The sequence below is a fragment of the Thermobia domestica genome, chromosome 10, assembly GCF_964235325.1.
Source record: "Thermobia domestica chromosome 10, izTheDome1.hap1.1, whole genome shotgun sequence".
NCBI classification, from domain to species: Eukaryota; Metazoa; Arthropoda; class Insecta; order Zygentoma; family Lepismatidae; genus Thermobia; species Thermobia domestica.
In genome coordinates this window covers 211835105-211855541 of record NC_137463.1, presented here as the reverse complement: position 1 = coordinate 211855541, position 20437 = coordinate 211835105, and the positions used below count along the sequence as shown (strand labels likewise).

The window sequence follows — 20437 nt, the reverse complement described above, 5'->3', positions numbered from 1 at the left end:
ACCTTCTCGTGCGGTTGCTTTATTCGTTACACGGCTTGACCCAACTGTTTCTTGTAATGATGTTAGTGAGTTCGTTAAAGATACTGTAAATATTGAAGTTGGAAAGTGCGTAAAATTAAAAACCAAACATAATAGTTACTCTTCATTTTATGTAAGTGTACAAGAAAACGAGTTTGATACTGTATGTAATGCAAATGTATGGCCAGATGGTGTATTGTTTACTAGGTTTATGGGCCGTCTAAAAACTGAAATGGTTGTGGAATCACCTGAAAATGATTTGAACGAAAAGGAAGAAAAGTCAGGTAAATAAATTTGTCTTTCTTTGTAACTTAAACCAAAATATGAGTACCTTGCACTTATTTTATCAAAATGTAAATGGTATTAATACAAAAGAACGGTCTTTCACGGACGAAGTAAATTGTGAGGATTACGATATCTATTGTATCACAGAAACATGGCTAAAGGAAACAAAGGTGCATTTTGTACAATTATCTAATAAATACAATATCATTAGGAGGGATAGGAACCTGGCATTAGAAAACAAATCTAAGGGGGGTGGATGCATGATTTTAATAAACAATAAATATTCATACTCAATGATACAAGTCCCTGACGATAGGTTAGATGTAATAGTACTAAAAATTTTAATCCCTGACCATAAACCACTTTTGCTTTGTTTGCACTATTTTCCACCTACTTTACCGTTAAAGAATTTTATAAATTACTGTGACTGGTTGAGTTCTCACTTGTTAACAATAAACGGTAATTTTATAATATTAGGTGATTTTAACGCTGGAGGAATCGACTGGGAAACTGGGACTGTAACCGCTAGCAATTTTTATGTTAAGAAAAAAACAGAAAAGGTAGTAGAATTAAGCAACCTTCTTCAATTGAATCAGCTAAATAAGTCATATGATGTCATGAATAAGGATAAAGTATTGGACCTGTTACTTACGAATATAGAAAATAGTGCAATAAATTTTAATGTTGAACCAATTACAAAAATTGATCGTTTTCACCCACCATTTGTGTACTCATGGAATATTATAAGAAATAATAACTTTCAAAAGAATACAAAACAGACCAGCAATTATGACTTTAAGAAAGCGGATTTCTTACAGGTTTATTACGGAATAAAGAATATAAAAGAAATTAATGATTCTACCAACAATGTCGATAAAATGTCTGAAACCTTGTATGACAATATATACGAAGTTTTTGATTCTTACGTACCGAAGAAGCTGTATAATAATAATACAACATATAGAGACCCGTGGATGACTAGAGATCTTAAATCATTGATAAATAAGAAAACAAAATATTTTGTAAAGGCTAGACAATAAAATAATAAAATTTGGTATCAGAGGTACTCCGACTTAAGAAAGGTGGTCAGAAAGAAATATCTAGAGGCTAGAAAAGTTTACTTCTTATCATTGGAGAACAGTATTTGTAAAGACAGTGTGTACTTCTGGAGATCTTTCAAAAAATCACACAATAAACAAATACCAAAACAGATGAAATATAATGATACATCATTGTTAGAAATTACTGACATAGCAGAATGTTTTAAAGTCGTATTTTATAATTCTTTTAATTTTGACTCCAACCAAAGTAAAAGATGTAAGGTTACGAAACTGACAGAAAATAATGATAATTATATGTCGATTTGTATTCCATCCATTACGCAAAAAAATGTAATTGAAACAATTAGTAAAATTAAAGGGAGTACTACACCTGGACCTGATAACGTTCCATATTATGTAATTAAAGGCTGTAGCAATGAAGTAGCGTCAAATTTAGTAAACATATATAACGCGTCGTTAAAGACTGGAATATTTCCTTCAAAATGGAAGCAGTCATACGTAGTGCCAATATACAAACATGGTGATCAAAATGACGTTAAAAATTATAGGCCTATAAGTTTAGTAAGTGTTTTCTCTAAGATTTTTGAAATAATTGTGCACAAACATTTATATTTTAATGTAAAGAATATATTAAGTGATATGCAACATGGTTTCTATAAAGGTAGATCAATTGCAACAAATCTTATCCATTTTACTGATTATACATACTTTGCACTAAAAAGTAATCTACAGGTAGATGTTATATATATCGATATGTCAAAGGCTTTTGATTCCATTGATCACAAATTACTTCTAAGTAAGTTATCAAACATTGGCCTATCATTGTCATATATTAATTGGTTTGAAAGTTACTTATCAAATAGAACTTTTAAAGTAAAGATAGGGAATGTAAAATCTAGTCAAGGTCAAATAGGGAAGGGGATATCTCAGGGATCTCCCCTGGGGCCACTTCTTTTTTCTCTATTTATCAATAATTTACCAGCAAAAGTCGAATACTCAAAAATACTTTTATACGCAGATGACATAAAGCTTTTTAGAGTAGTTAATAACGAGTATGATAATTATCTGCTGCAGAAAGATTTAGATACAGTAAATCATTGGTGTGAAAATAATTTATTAATGATCAACTCTGAGAAAACTAAACATATGACATTCACTAATAAAACTCAATATTTTGTTAGCAAGTATAAAATCAATGGAGTAACAATAGACAAAGTTCAGCAAATTAAAGATCTCGGTATTTTGTATGACAAACAATTAAAATTTGCTAATCACATAAATGACGTTGTGCAATCAGCAAGGAAAAAAATAGGTTTTATATTTTATCAATGGCCTGATTTTATAAATGGTAGTTCGTATGTATACTTGTATAAGACACTTGTTAGATCTAAATTGGAATTTGGTTCAGTTGTCTGGAATAGTCTATCCAACACACTTGTTAACAAAATCGAAGCTGTACAAAAATGTTTCGTAAGGCTACTGTGTTATAAAATGAAAAAAGATTACTATGCACATGAATATGGATATTGGTTAACATTTTGGGGGCTTCAAGAACTATCGGAAAGGAGGAAAGTTACTGATAAATTATTTATTCAAATGGTGTTGGAAAATAAATATAGTAGCGAATATTGCTTAGAAAATATAGGAATAAGAGTGCCGACTTATAGTGTTAGGAATCAATCGACATTGGTTGCATTAAACTTAAAACGTGAAATACTAAGAAGGATGACAATGTCCTACAATTTAAAATGAACAAATGTTAGGAGAAATATCAGAGCATTTCTTACAAAATTAAACAGTTTTAACTTTATGACAAGGGTTCTAGCTGCTTATCTTTATTTTATTGTTATTGTGTATATTCAGTGTATTTTTATGTTATAATCTTTTACTCAAAGAACCAGTCTTTTACGTTAAAATATGACAATAAGTGAAAGAGAGATCTGCATGTCAAGGTCAAATTTTAAGTAAGGTCGTTTCATTATTTTAAATGGTAGTTAAATGAGACTTTAATTTGCATAGTTCTTTTAATCGTATATTTTGAGACTGACAGCTTTCTTTTATTTTTTGTTTTATATATCAGTTTGAACCTTATAATTTTAATATATTACTCTTCTGACAAAGGCTTTATCCTGCTCTAATAGTAATTTTATGTTATATAATTTTCTGGTCTGTTTAAAATGATTATATAATGATTTTAACATAGTGCTGTATTTTTGCTTATGAGCTGTTCATAGCACTTAAAATAAAGTTATTATTATTATTATTATTATTATTATTATTATTATTATTACAGTAGTAGTAGTAGTAGTAGTAGTATGTAACGCGACCTCCACCCTTTCCTCGTACAAGTGATTGAATGGAGCCGTCGTTAGGTAGAACAAATGTACCCTTCGGGCACATCCACACTTATAACGTATAGCAAGTTCAGAAATTAAATTATTTAATGCATAAACAATGTTAATTAAATATATAGTAATCCTGAGTTCAAAAATACTAGAGTGAATGCAGCTACTATTCATAAATATACTTAATAGTATGGTTAATCGGGAAAATAATATTCTTTGTTCTATTCATTAACTTTATAACAAATTCAATAAAGTAATACATATAATGACTGCTGATAAAGAATTCCATCCAAAGAGGCTACTTCAATAGACATATTTTTTTTTCTGAAATTAGGATCATGACAGTAACCTATTAGAAAATTACATATTATCTGTAATAATTTTCGAATCTGAACGATTCTTAGTTACTTATATCAAACTTATTTCTATATATTTAATTAATACAGTAATTAACTCACCAATATTTTGAATACAATATTCCTCCTTGCTATTTGTATACTATGGGTATGGAACTTCACATAGAACATGTATTAACAAGATCAAATGGAAACACACACTTTTTTTTTCGTAGCACCAAATAACTATAACTTCTTTCACACATACACCGATCCTCAATTGAATTCTTAGAATATAATAATATCATGTAATAAGATTTTAACTTTCAGAACTATGCTTTCAAGATACAAAATAACAACTGGTTAATTATTAATGGGTTTTACCCATTTCGAACAAAATTCGAAACTCAGGATAGCTCAGACTTCTACCTTTGAATTCAACAGCTAAAGTGCTGTTGCCTATCGACAGAAATTAAACGTAGGAAGATAGTTCGCACAAATTCCGCTGTGGGCGCTGTTATAATGTGAAGCTGATTTTACTTTTTTTTAAAACTCTAAATAAACATCTCGTTACAAGTAGTATAGTAGTATATTTAAAGAATGAAGAAGTTATATGGTGAACTTACTGGTGTCGCCATGGTCATCCGAACATCCATAGGGCCAAGAACATCGATAGGGCCAAGTCCGAAAACGATTCTTTTTAACTTTATGAAATGAAAGAAGAAAAATTAGAAATATATTTTCTGTACATTTTTTCTGGAAAGTAAAAGCGTTACGCTACTTTACGCCGTAGCATAATCACCAGTATTTATATTATATTCTGTTTACTCTGTAACATAACAAGTGTAAGTAAGTACTTGAGTCCTCTTTTTTAAAATATAAATGTAATAGATTAATAGGCGCAAACTTACAGATTCTATAGTGCACGACTGACGTTTGTCAAGTCAAATTCGCCACTAACTAAAAACTAAAATTAAAATGTACTAATCTTTAGCGCTATGTTAGTACTGCAAGCATTACGTTAGTACTTCCACCTACGTAAAGATATTAACAAATTAAAGTAGTGATATTCACTTGACGTCAAGCCAGAATTGCCACTTTTTAAAATATTGTTCAAAGTATACAAAAGTAGTGTCAATCGTTGGTGCTTCCTTACTGTTGGTTAGTGCTTCAAGCACAATTAGTGCTCTTACCCACATAAAGTTATTAACGAATTAAAATGGTGATATTTACTTAACGTTAAGCCAAAATCGTCACTTTTTAAGTATTGTCCAAAGTATGCAAAAGTAATGTCAATTGTTAGTGTTGATTAGTGTTTCAAGCACAACGTTAGTGCTCTGATCCACATAAAGTTATTGACGAATTAATATGGTGATATTCACTTGACGTAAAGCAGGAATTGCCACTTTTTTAAATATTGTCCAATGTAGTGATTGACGTTTAGTGCGCCATTATGTATATATCGCTATTCATTTGAAAATTCAAGCTAAAATTTCCATACCTCGTCTATACATTTTGACTTTAATTTTATATGTTTATCCATCGTAACTATGGGAAGTAGTCTAAATTGATACATTGATATACATACTTCTTATTGCACTAATTAATTGGTCATAGTGAAACAAGAAAAAGTTAAGGAGAAATTGGAAACTACATAGCTGCATTTAATTTCATTGTAATTATGAAAACGAAAGAAAGTTACACTCACAATATATTTTCAAATATGTCACTCTTATCAGATTAGATTTGATTAGATTAGATTTTATGGCATTCAAGAGTGATTTATCCGTTACATATACTTGCTTTTCTTTCTTCCAAAACATTAACACATTATGCTAAACATTAATTTCGCTACGGAATTAATTTACTCAAGCTTTTTCAACAATCACACGACACTGGTAAGTTTCTTTCATATTCTTATCTCCTGAGACTAATCTTGTATTACATTATTTATTCTTTGTTAATTGTCATTCCTTTTTTAATTTTTAATTTAATGCAACATTTATAAGAATAAATAGAATAATTTTGAATTCTTCTGGAAAAGTGTCCAACAATGAAAACTATACTAATTGAAATATCTTATTGAACGAAGAAAATATCCAAAGATGGAAAATATACCAATTGACAGATTTTATTGAACGATGAAAATGTACAAAGATGAAATACCTCATTGAGCGATGAAAATATACAAAGATGAAAAATATACCAACTGAAATATTTTATTGAACGAAGAAAATGTACAAAGATGAAATATATACCAATTGAAATATCTTATTGAACGAAGAAACTGTCCAAAGATGAAAAATATACCAACTGAAATATCTTATTGAACGAAGAATATGTCCAAAGATGAAAAATATACCAATTGAAATATCTTATTGAACGATGAAAATGTACAAAGATGAAGTATCTTATTGAACGATGAAAATATCTAAAGATGAAAAATATACCAACTGAAATATCTTATTGAACGAAGAATATGTCCAAAGATGAAAAAATATACCAGTTGAAATATTTCATTGAACGATGAAAATGTACAAAGATGAAATACCTCATTGAACGATGAAAATATCCAAAGAGGAAAAGTGTATCAATTGAAATATCTTATTGAACGATGAAAATATCCAAAGATGAAAAATATACCAACTGAAATACCTCATTGAACGATGAAAATATCCAAAGATGAATAATATACGAATTGAGATATCTCAACTGAAAATAATGATATACGTGAGTGTAAATCGTCATGCGTGGTCTTTGAAGACATCCAAGGAAACAAATTTTGTCAACGTACCAAGCAGTAAGCTCACAAATACAACGAGTTTGGTTTATATGGCGTGATTTTGTTCAGTTAATAAGGAAATCGGATTCGGTTTCAGTAGGGAGTTTACAATAGAGATGAAACGTATTCTTGGGAGTTTTCTAGAGGTAATTTCTGTGTACAGTTTATTTTAGGCTATGTTTTCAACAGTTTAAAATGTAAAACGGATTCCACTTGAAATTTTGATTGTAGTAGGTTTGAGGCGCCATCAGGAAACTCAGATAACATGCACAAGGTACACTTGAGTAATTAATATATTTTGCCAATATTTTGAAAATAAAAAAATACTTCATTGTTCATACAACTTTAACACTTGGGTACTTACCTAAAGAGTTTTAGTTGTTGGCAACAAACTGACATTTGTTTAGCAGTCAGGTATTTGGAACATTGTTATTCCTTCAATAATGATGGCAATGTTTGAAGCATTTGCCCTGTAAACTTAAAGTTATCAGCTTTTCGAGAATAATTACACGCTCTCGAGATTGTTAAAGGATCACGCAATATTATTTTGTCTGCAAAAGCTGTCAGTGTGTGTGGTTATAATAAGTTTAAACGTAACAAACATGACATCCAATTTTTCGGATCATATGTACGAATTGGTTAAAGTAACCTACAATAGTATGTTTTGTCTAAGTGTGTATTAGTTACCACAGTAGGTGATTGAAGACAGAATGGCATGCTAGACGAAGGATAACACTGACTTGTGCATACTTGTTTCAGATGTGAGTATTGTATTTAAGCTGAATTGTCCCGAAAATTTAAGCCGGCAAACCTTAATTCTGGACAATGTTGGTCAGCATGTTCGTCTCTTTGGATTCTTCTGTTGGTAACTTTATAGCTATCTAGTTTGCTTCAGATCCATTAGCGAATGCTAGCATAGGCAAAGTGAAGTAATAAAGAGTGGATAGAAAAAGACAGTAGCCAGACCTAGGTCTGGAAGCGAATTGAGTTCCTCCTACTTCATCATATGTATGTTCTAGGACTTCACTACATCTTCTTCGTTTTGAATTTCTGACCATTCTTTTTATCAAAATAAATGCTGAGGTGTTTAGCTACATATATATCACAGATATTTTACACCATTCACACGCACGACACGTTGTGCTTGCTTTCAAAATTCTAGTTACAGAATCTTAGGTTGTGGAAAATTACATGTTCAGTGCACATATATTTGTAAAGAAAGAATTTTCGTTACTTGTAATGTAAAATTGCACTATCAAAGCCTGCTATTTCCTTCACCCATGTTACATAAAATATATAGTATTACAAATCTTAGGACAAAGTCCATATTTAAAAAAAAAACGCATAATAACTTTCATATAATAATAATAATAATAAAATTGAGATTAATAAATCGTTGACCATTACAATAGTTTGAAACAAATATTCACAAATAATCGTTTCACTTTGCGTACGCGCCTACCCATGTATAAAGGCAACTAAGAAAGTTATGTCGCCTTTTGTGGAGGTCTGTGTTCAATTGGCACTCACACCGTGAGTTGATTGACAATGGAAATAAGGCGAAGGTCAGTTATTGGTGTGGAACATCCAACATACTACCTGGTTGTGGCAGTTCTTACACCGTGAACTTGCGTAAGGACAGAGTGAACATGGGACCTTCACACAGCGTCATAAGGGCGTGCATGCTGTACGAGTTCAAACTGGGGTCGAACGCCACTGCAGCGGGGCATAAGATATGTCAGGCCCTTGCTGAGGATGTCGTGAATACTTCATATAATACTTAACTTTCATATAATACATAACTTTCATATAATAATAATAATAATAAAATTGAGATTAATAAATCGTTGACCATTACAATAGTTTGAAACAAATATTCACAAATAATCGTTTCACTTTGCGTACGCGCCTACCCATGTATAAAGGCAACTAAGAAAGTTATGTCGCCTTTTGTGGAGGTCTGTGTTCAATTGGCACTCACACCGTGAGTTGATTGACAATGGAAATAAGGCGAAGGTCAGTTATTGGTGTGGAACATCCAACATACTACCTGGTTGTGGCAGTTCTTACACCGTGAACTTGCGTAAGGACAGAGTGAACATGGGACCTTCACACAGCGTCATAAGGGCGTGCATGCTGTACGAGTTCAAACTGGGGTCGAACGCCACTGCAGCGGGGCATAAGATATGTCAGGCCCTTGCTGAGGATGTCGTGAATACACGGACAGTGTAGCGATGGTTTAAGAAGTTTAAGGACGGTGACGAAACACTCAGACACTATGTATTGGAAGACGAATACATGTACAAAATGAAGATCTTCAGGCAGGAATTGAGGCCAACAGTGGCCAGACATGTGAGGAACTGGGACTACAATTCAGTGTGATTGGAGAAACCATTCGGAAACACCTCCATCAACTTGGGAAGCACTACAAGTTGGATCGATGGGACCCACATAATTTGACTCTGAGCCAGAAGGCAACGCGAGCAAACACCTGTGTTTCTTTGCTGTCTCGTCTGAGGAAGAAGCCATTTCTGGACAGGGTGTTCCCTAACAGCACAATTACGTAGAGGGCATATGCCTATTATGTTCCCTTAGGTACATTGGAATGTGTTCACTATGTTTCTTATGTACCTCTGAGAGAGAAATCACATGAATGGCAAGTCATAGTCACAGTCTATGTCCGCCCCTAGTCATATGCCTGACATGTACCTGGGAAACGTGCCTAGTATATTCTAGGTATGTTCCCCATGCCGTAATCGTCAATAAACCACAAAATTACTCCCCCAAAATATGTTAAATCGCCTATATGCATAATGTGTTTACATTAAGGCGAGTCTAAAAACAGTTTAAACAAGTAAAAAAATATCCGATGTTAGCGCGAACCCTCTATCTTTGGATTTCTAGCCGTGTGCTCTTCCGACTTGGCCACGGAGGATGAAGAGAATTTCGCTTGTAGAGGGATAAATTACTGAGTGCTTTTGAATTTGGCTAATCAGAGTGCTCCTTTAACCACGTGCATTCAACAATAACCGTTTTGGATCAGATAAAATTTGCTCGCCATGTAATTTTATAACAAAATGACGAGTATCTGTTTACTTTATTTCATGGTTCTTCCATATTTACTTTCAAATGATCGGCGACAGTTGTCATCTAATGAAGTTGATGCATTTGTTACTTCTAGTACACAATTGCTTAGAATAAAAAGCATCAAATGTTGGAGATTAATTTAGAACACCTAAATGGCGCATGTCTAACATATCTTGTGCTGTTAGAGTATCTGAAAGAGTATGTACCTAAAGGAAGTACCTAGAACTTGACAGATATATGTCCGAAGTGACGACATAAAAACAAATGACTGTTAGTGTGCGAAACTGAGCTAGGTATATAAATGCTATATTTGTGGTACATAGTTGCAAATATCAATTAAGTGTAACAAGTACCTAAAACTGTAGGTAGCTGAAGTACATACTTAGCACATGAATCATATGTGCCAAATGTCGGGTACCTAAAAGTAGCTGGAACACCTAAATGGCACATGCCTAGCACATCCTGTGCTGTTAGGGTTGTCATGTGATGAGAAGTGGATCCTGTACGAAGCTTCACGCAGCCGTCATCATTGGTTAGCATCCCATGAACCGGTTTCAAAACAGCCGAAACCACCACTGCACCAGAAGGTCATCCTGTGTGTTTGGAGGACTGCTCGCGGCATCAAGAACTGCTACCAGCTGGTTAAAGTATCAATACAACTGTGTACTGTCAGCAGTTGAGCCGTGTTCAAGAAAAGCTCAAGACTCTGGAGCCATCATTTCAAAATCGCAAAGGTGTCCTCCTGTTTCAGGACAACGCTAAGACCCACGTGGCTAGGATGACTCGGGACACTATTCTACGCCTTGGATGGAAGACACTATTGCATCCGCGACATTTCATAGTCCGATTATTACCTGTTCCATTTCTTGGACAATCATCTTAGAGGGCGTGAATTCAAATCCCTAGTAGAGGTGCAGAATGTACTTGATACCTTCTTCACTTCACGGGCCACCACTTTCTACTGCGATGGAATCCACAGCCTTCCAGAATTTTGGCAGAAGATCATCGACACTGATGAGGACTATTTTTGATCTTCTAGATATGCCTTAGGTAACATATCGATGTTCAAATGTGTTGAATGAAAAAAACGACAGAACTTTCTTGGTTACCTTTATAACACCCTCAATATTTTGTCTGCAAAAGCTGTGAGTATATGACTGTAATAAACTTAAACGTAATAACATAACATCCGATTTTTCGTGTCTCATGTACTAATTGGTTGAAGTAACCTAGAGTGGAACTGTTTTGTCTGGTTGTATATGAGTTACCACAGACAGTGATTGAAGACATGTTAAACGAAATATAACCCTGACCTTTACATACTTGTTTCAGACGCGAGTGTTGTCCTCAAGGTTTACCAGGCTAAGTGTTTCGGCTTAATTCGCGACAGTGTTGGTCAGCATTTTTGTCTCCTTGGATTCTTCTGTTGGTAACTCTGTTGCGATTTAGTTTGCTTCAGATCCACTAGCAAAAGTTAGCTTAGGCTAACTACAGTGATAGATTGTTAATAGAAATAGACATTGGTCAGACATTAATCTAGAAGCTAATTGAGCTTCTTCTAACTCCTAGTATTCGTTGATATGTGTGTTCTATGACTTCACTACTACTTTTTCGTTTTGAATTTCTGACAACTGTATTTATATCAAAATGAATGCTGAGTTGTTTAGCTACATATATCACAGATATTTTACATCATTTACACGTGCGGCGTTGTGCTTTCAAATTCTGGTTACGGAATCCTGGATTGTGGAAAATTATATGTGGGTGTGCACATTTATATAAAGAGATTTTACTTGTCCTGTAAAGTTGCAGTACCAGTGTCAGCTACTTCATCCACATTCATGTTATATAAAGATATATTACAACTTTTAGAACAAATTTCCAGATAGATAAAACACCTAATATATGTTATGTAATATTATAATAATAATAATAATAATAATAATAATAATAATAATAATAATAATAATAATAATAATAATAATAATAATAATAATAGAAATAAAATTGACATAAATAAATTATTGATCTTTAGAATAGTTTGAAAGAAATATTCACATATATTTTTTTTACACTCTATGTACGCGCCTACCCATGTAATAATACACTTGTTTGTGAAAATTGGAGCACCAAGAAAGAGTAAAAGACTGAATTCAAAACTCACAGAAATAGTATGGCAGGGTATGGTATACAGATGATTACAAATTCGGTGGAATGATGCATGCGTGGGTCCAGCAGCGCCCTCTGTTCGTTATTCGGAGTAGTGATGCAGAAGAGCAGTTTACGCTGCACTCAGGTGGTGGAATGTTTCAAGTGTAGCAATTTATGCACGTAACAACTTATGTGTTGGTGAAAAGTATTATGTTTTGGGGACTGAACCTCACACTTAAAATAATCTTTGAATTTGTATGATGTTCTGGTTTTGTCTAGTTAATCTTAGGGTCGTTTGTTCTAATGGCCATTAGCGTCTTAAATAATCAAATATTGTATTGTTCAAGAGACTTGGTGGTTGTTGAAACCAAAACAGCTTATAAAAGGATTCATGGTTATTTTGTATGCCGGTATCACGAATAAAGAAGTGTATTTTTCATCTGCATTACAATTTTACTCATGTTACAATTTGTTCTTTGTTGCTGAACGTATCTGAAAAGCAATGGTTCTTCCCTAGTTAATATTTGGAAAATAAATAAATAAATGAAAAAAAAATTAAATAATCAAGTATTTAAAACTTGTAGTTTTTGTTGAATCATTTATTGGGCACGTACTCGTTCAACAGTTCAATACAAAATCTATGTGGAGTATTTACAAGAGAAATGGAAAAATGTTAGCAGGTGTAACTATAACTAATCGACATCAACAATATTAACGGATGTCTGCGTTCAAACTGTGACGCATGATCAGCCTAAGGAAATGCAAATTCTCGCACAGTGTAGTTGGTTCGCGTGCACGGCATGCTCCGAAGATAATAATGCATGATATTGTAACGGTTTTCATTGGTTTCCCCTTGCACCACTAAGCTGATTTTTTTTGTCTTATAACAAGCATGTTAGCCTTTTGTACTTGTAGTGCGGATATATCCGCAGAAAAATTTAAAGTAAGGATAACGATGACAGATATCCTTACTTGAATGTTGCATGCCAAAATACTTATTCTTTCACTGGTTTTCCAGCAGAACTTAACACTAAAATTGCGACAACTGTAACTGCAAACTCTTTGCACAGCGTCGCTTCATATTTATATTTTCTTGTTTCGTAAAATAAATAAATAGTCAATTTACACTATTTTAAGTAAACTAATGCGTAAACAATCGTCAACTTATAAAATAATTTGATAGTCTACCCTTGCAGTAGTAGAAAAATAAGAGTTCTGCGCCACTGACCCTCTACCCACTTTCTCAGTCCCGCCTGAAGCAGACAATAAATTTCCCAGTGCCGCCTGACACACTATGCCGGAGGACACAGGGAGGATACGAGAAATTGAGTCCTCTGTGATAGGGGTGTATTTGTTCCCTTTTATGAGTAATTTTTAGGGGTGTAATCATTCCCTTTTATGAGCACATTTTAGGGGTGGACTCGTTCCCTTTTATGATCACTTTTTCCACCCCTTAGCAGAAACTACGAACATATAGCAGAGCATAAGAGTACTTAACTTAGCAGGGATGTATTCGCTTCCTTTTATGATCACTTTTTCAACCCCTATTTGAACATTTTACCATAGCAGAGACTACGAACACATAGCAGAGCAGATAATACATAAGACTACGAGGGGGTATATTCATTCTCTTTTATGAGCACTTTTTCCACCCCTACTTTAACATAGCAGTGGAGACTACGAACACATAGCAGAGCAGATAATCTTTTAAAGAGTGGACTCGTTCCCTTTTTCCACCCTTTATTTTACCATAGCAGAGGTGTACTCGTTTTCAACCCCTATTTTACCTATAAAAATAGCAGACAATGAAGGGTGACATCCAGAAGTCGTAAAGTGCAGAAGTCCTAAAATGCAGAAGTCCTAAAAATATGGGAACTAGAACTAAATTTTAGGACTTCTGCACTTTAGGACTTCTGCACTTTAGGACTACTGCATTTTAGGACTTCTGCACTTTAGGACTTCTGCCTTTTAGGACTTCTGCCGTTTAGGACTTCTGCCGCGATATGATTTTTAGGACTTGTGCCTTTTAGGACTTGTGCCTTTTAGGACTTCTGCCATTTAGGACTTGTGCCTTTATCATTCACTTGCTTTAGTTCTGAAATTCGCCACCACCACACGAAATTGGGACGATGCAGCAACTAGTTGGCAATAATGTTACGAACGTATCTAATTCCAACAGTAACAGCTATATTTGTACTACTAAGATCGTTATTATCACTATCTGTTCTGCACTTATACCTGAATTACATAATACAATCTGTTTCATTCTAAGAATTAATTACATAATTTGTTAAGAAATTCGTTTCTTTCGAATGGAGATACGAGAATCCCAAGACAAATTCCTAAAACAAAAATAAATAAATAAATTAGATAATAAAAAATGTTTAAAAAGCATATTTTACCAGACTTCTGAAACCAAGCAAACATTCAGAATTGCAATATATACTGTGCGGAGCGTATTTTATTAAGAGTAGGACAAAAATCCACCAAAATGAAACTTGGCATATAATCTTTCCTGTTTAAAAAAACTGAAAATTGAACACATAAAAAGGAAAGAACAAAGGGAGCACTTTTTTAATGTTCGAATTCCCCATTACTTACTCAGAAAATATGTAAATAAATTAAGGAAGGATTTGTTTAAGCTAGATGCGTGAAACTCGGTATTTGAACTTTTAACTAAAAGTAATAAAATACTATATGGTTCAGTATCTTGAAAATTACACTTCTAAGGGGAAGGAGGGTCAATTTCTATAATATTAAAATATCCCACTGCTTATAAGATTTGGGCAGAAAACTCTTTTCCTTTAGGCCTCGGTTATTCCAGTTAAGCAAATGAGAGTACAAAGTGGCTAATTAATTAGGTTCTTTTAATTATTTTAACATGTTGACGTAGTTTAATTCTTTTAAAACTGTATTCTTTCACATTCTATTATAAACATCCTCATTTGCTGTAATTATTAAACACGTTTAGTAAACATAAAACAGACTAACCCCCGGTCCCGGCCAGGAATGTGTTTTTGGTGTTAAGGCATCATTTGCCGTCCGTAACATAACCTTTGATTTTAACTTCACGTACTCTCAAGACTCAAGTTTCAGAAATGTAGCATATATGAAATATACTACTACTACTACTATTACTACTACTACTACTACTACTACTACTACTACTACTAATAATAATAATAATATGCACTTCTGAAATACGTATGTATCTATGCGTTATTGTTTCATAATCTTGAAAGAAACTTTAGATTTGTTTTTAGTTTGTAAAAATCAAGGCCTTCTAGAATAACTTGCTGGCTACTCCGTGAATGACTATGTATTGGTTTCTGTACACGTATTGTGTTATCACTTGCTAGTCTAGTGTTATTTGTAGAACAAGACAATGGTTCTTGTCTTGGAATATTACTAGTTTGGTGTGGTAGTACAGTGATAGAGTGTGACCTATAATTTAATTTCCCTGTAGGGTATGCTATCTGCAATGCAATAAACTGTATATGCTTCTTCTTCCTAACAAGGATGGGCGATAAGCCCCTGCAATTCCATCAAATAAGCACGAAATTATTTTATAAACTACTTGGCGAACCTTTGTTAATATAACGCTATTAGTTCTTACAAACTTTTGTTAATGTTATTTAACAATTGCAAAATGGAATAAGGGAGAAAATATATAATGATGATGATTGTTTATTTACATAAGATATACATACAACAAAAGGGAATCTGTTGGTCACTACTGCGTATCTGCTAAACCAGGGTCAAACTCTGTGTGTCACAAAAGTTAGTTTAACAGAGTTTAAAATGATATATATTTTGTTTGACTTACAAAGATTATCATATTAGCAAAATGATTTGAAATAACACGCCAGGCATAAGATAAGCCTTGGGCTATATCGCTTAGAACTGTTTTAAGAGTGAATCTATCATTTATGCATTAAATATCATTACTGGCTACTTACACGTTTCGGCCTCGTATTGGAAGTCAGCTTCTCGTGTTCTTTTTATATCCCACGATAACTGTTTTAATTGTATACTAATTATAGGCACTACAATTCACTAGATGCATCACGTCTTTCTCTTCCAAGCCTAGAGTAGCGATCAGGTTTGAGCCCACTACAAACCTCTTTGTGTGGCTACGTAGTCGGGATCGAACTTTTGACCTCTAAAGAGAGCATCAGTGGTAGTCCACAGCAAACCTCTTTGCGTAGCTATATAGAACGGTATGGATCTCAGGACCTCTGAGGTAGGCAACAGTCACAGCCCACAGCAAACTCTTTGCGTGGCTTATGGAGCTGAATAAAACTGAATTGAACTCTGGGCCTCTCTCTTCCGAAATCGAGGCAGCTTGTTAATCAAGAACTCCTCGGCAAACGTGCAGTAGGACCCTCCGAGAAAGACCTCCGTGACCTCAAAGCCCGAAGTTTAAATACTCCTTACTGTTCTTGGTTTTTCAGGTCACGAACTACTTTCTGTAACTAAATTTTACTTGGGAAGTTAATTTTTAGCTTGTGTTCCATGTCTTAATGCAGCCACGGAAACTTTTCCAACGGTTTCTTGTTAACTTGTAAGAAAACACAGCTTTATTTTGTTTAATATTGGATTTTTTTTTTCATTCACACATTGTATACTGTCCTGATCGTAGGTGATCGTAACATATGTTTATTTTTTCCGCTTATACATCGGGCTTTGGCGGCTCAGTGATAGAGAGTTCACCTCTGGTGCGTTGGGCCCGGGTTCGATCTCGACTCCTGCCATGTGAACTTTGTGGTGGACAAACACCGTATGCGTGGGTTTCCTCGGGGTTCTTCTGTTTCCCCCCACTTACTTCATTTTCTTCATTTCTCATCATCACCGTCTCCTTTAGCCTATCCGGCATAACCTTGGGACGTCAAACTCAAAGATTTCATTTTTACGCTTTTACATATCAACTAGTAATTATACTGAATAACTTAATTGTCCTTTCAATTTTAAATTTATTGAGCTTTTAATGTATACATCGTTTTCGTACATAGAGTGTGTATTTAATGTTTAATCATAAAATATGTATTAGTAGACTTTTGTTCTAGACATTAAAGCTTTTGGGTGGGTTTTGTCTGCGACCGAATGTATTGCCAGGTGACCATTAACCCTTTTGGGATCTTGTGTTTTTGGGCTATTTTTTAGACTTTCAGTCAAGCAGCTACTGCATCGTCACTATTTACGTTAGGATCATGGTTCATACCTCATTCTCTTCAGAATAGAGCTGGCTTTCAAATGGTACCACTTACATGCTCATACCATATACCAGAAGCGGGAAAAAATGTCAAAGTGAAAATTTCGGAGGGAAATTTTTTCTCGAACTTTGGGCCCCCCTGGATCCCCCCTGTGTGAACGTAGCCATCTAAAAAAATCTGAGAAATAGTACTTGGTATACTGAATGTGTGTGCCAAATTTCAAGTTTCTATCTTGAATACCAAGGACGAGAGAAATTTTATCAGGAATCCCCACCATGCCCCAAATTACCGTAAAACACCATAATCTCAGGTAAAAAAATTCCTGAGATATTCCTAATTAGCCTAGCGTCATGTTTCGCCCATCATTCTCTTCAGAATAGAACTGCCTTTCAGGCGGTATGACTCACGTGTCTCCATCATGTATCTAAGGCGGGAAAATGATGAAAAACGGGATTTTTTGGGTCTAAATATCCTTTTTTCAAATATTAGCTCCCCCTGGACCCCCCCTGTTTTAACGCAGAGATCTGAAAAAAAATCTGGTAAATACTACTCGGTAGGCTGAATGTTTATGCCCAATTCCAATTTTCCAGGTGCAAAAGTAAGGCTGCCAAAAAAAAATATACCGACAATGTCCCATATTCCCGTATACAGAGGGAAATTTTTAAACATTCCCTAAGACATCCCTAATTACCCTAGCGTCATGTTTCGCCATCATTCTCTTCAGAATAGAACTGCCTTTCAAGCGGTGCCATCCACTTGTCCCCATTATATATCTAAGGCGGGAAAATCTCGTGAAAGGGATTTTTGGTAAAATTTCCCTTTTTTCAAGGTTTAGCCCCTCTGTACCCCACTGTTTTAACGCAGAAATCTGACTTAAAAAATCTGGTAGATACTACTCGGTGGACTGAATGTTTGTGCACAATTTCAATCTTCTAAGCCCGCAAAAAATAATACTGAAAATGTCCAAAATTCCCGTATACAGAAGTATATTTTGGTAAAAATTCCCTGACACTTCCCTAATTACCCTTCAGAAAGTTTCATTTTGTAATACTCAAATAAACGAAGGAATAAATTTGTGACCTATTCAGTTTTGTAGCAAGCAGAAGAAAAGCAAAATAACGAAGGAATATATTTGAGTGTTCTATCTTTTGTGGTACTAGATTTTGTACTATTTTGTATATTCTTGTGTCACCCAGAGGAACGGTAACTTTAAAGTAGCATTTCTAAATAAATTTTAATTACCTCTCCCGTCACGCAAAAAATGCACTATATAACGAGCTTTGAAATTACACTAAAAATAATGTCAATAGCCGTTTGCCTTCCACACTAATAAGGTGTCCTATGTTATATAACAAACAAATTTGCGCTCAGTACACTGTACATTAGGACCCTCACTATGCTAATAATACAAATGTTAGGTAACTCGTTCGTACCGTTCCTTTTTTATTTTATTTAAAGTGCATTAATATTGAGAAGCTTAAACATCTGCAGCAACAGAAAGAATTATTCAACACTTTTCTATAGATGGTGTGCAACATGGAACTTTCAAAACTTTTCTTTTCCTTGGTGAGCTGATTTTTACTTTGATATGATATCTTCTTCATCTAGTTTTCCTTCTGCCTTTTCCTCTATCAGTACTGTGATCCAAAATGGCCAAGTAAGCTGTTTCTTGCCATGATTCGTCGTCATTCATCAGTTTTCTTTAGAACGCTAATTGCTATGGAGTCTGTTCTACACAATTAACACTGAATTATGACGCAACTCTCTTCTAATAGAATATTTTTCGTCTGTAACCAACGACAGTTCTGGTTGGTTAAATCTTACATTCAAATATGTAGTTAGTGATCGGGAAACTTTGGACTTTAGAATCGCCCCTCTATAAAAACTGTTCCGTGAGTACCTTAGGACTTTCAATGACACAAAAAGGTATAAAATGCTGAGCTCGTTAAAATGAACCTTTTTTGATTTTTCTTTTGATTGGTACAAAAATAAAATAGAGCACTCAAATTTATTCCTTCGATTATTTGAATAGCACAAAAAGGTATAAAATGCTGAATGGTCCTTCTTCGCCTTTTCCGGTCAGTACAAATTTATTCCTCTGTTTATTTGATTAATTCTTTCCTTTTTCTGCTTGACACAAAACCTAATACTCCATCCAAATTTATTTCTTCGTTTATTTGAGTATTACAAAATTATATAAAATTCTGAGTTAGTTAAAATGGTCTTTCTTCGCTTTTTTCTTCTTGCTACAAAATAGAATAACCACTCAAATTTATCTCTTCGTTTGTTTAAATAGTACAACATGGTCTAGAAATTCTGAGCTAGTTAAAATGGTATTTCTTTGCCTTTTCTGGTTAGTACAAATTGATCGTTTGGTTTATTTGTGTTGCTTTTTTCTGTTTGGTACAAATTTAAACTTTCGTTTGTTTAAATATTACAAAAATGTATAAAATTATAAGCCAGTTAAAACTGGTCCTTCTCCGCTTTTTCTCTCGTTGGTACAAAAGGAGATAGGACACCCGTATTTAAATGGCACAAAAAGGTATAAAATGCTGAGTTAGTTAAAATGAACCTTCTTCAACTTTGCTGGTAAGTAAAAATGTATTCCTTCGTTTATTTGAATAATACAAAAGCTATAATGGCCCTTCACTTTTTCCAGTTGGTACATAAGGAAATAGTCCACTCAAATTTTATTCATTCTTCACTTTTTTCTGATTCGTACAAAATGATATAAATTTTTTAGTTCAAATATGGCCCTTTGCTTTATTCTTCTTGCTACAAAATTAAGAAGCTCACTCGAAAGTTATCCCTTCGTTTGTTTAAATAGTACAAAATGGTATTGAACTTATGAGCCAGTTATAATGGTCCTTTCTGGAATTTATTCCTTTGTTTATTTAAATAGTACAAAATGGTATAAAATACTCAGCTAGTTAAAATGGACGTTCATTTCTTTCTTGTTGGTATAAAAGTACGACACCCAAATTTTTGCGTTCGTTTATTTGAGCAGTACAAAAGTTATACATAAATTCTGAGTTCTTCGCGTTTTCTGGTTAGTACAAATTTATCTGTTTTTTTAAATAGTACAAAATGGTTTAAAATACTCAGCTAGTTAAAATGGTATTTCTCTTTATTACAAAATTGAATAGACCCCTCAAATATA

At 33.9% G+C, this 20437-nt stretch overlaps 1 protein-coding gene across 4 annotated transcripts in view; it reads right to left on the bottom strand.

Moving 5' to 3' along the window:
* The window catches only part of LOC145662973 (uncharacterized), a 151524-nt gene that overhangs the window by 112300 nt on the left and 18787 nt on the right, over positions 1-20437 (bottom strand). For all 4 annotated transcript variants that reach the window (XM_081729054.1, XM_081729056.1, XM_081729057.1 and 1 more), the window contains exon 3: positions 4671-4748. In XM_081729054.1, the coding sequence (XP_081585180.1) occupies positions 4671-4748 (78 nt within the window). The remainder of the gene's footprint in view (positions 1-4670; positions 4749-20437) is intronic.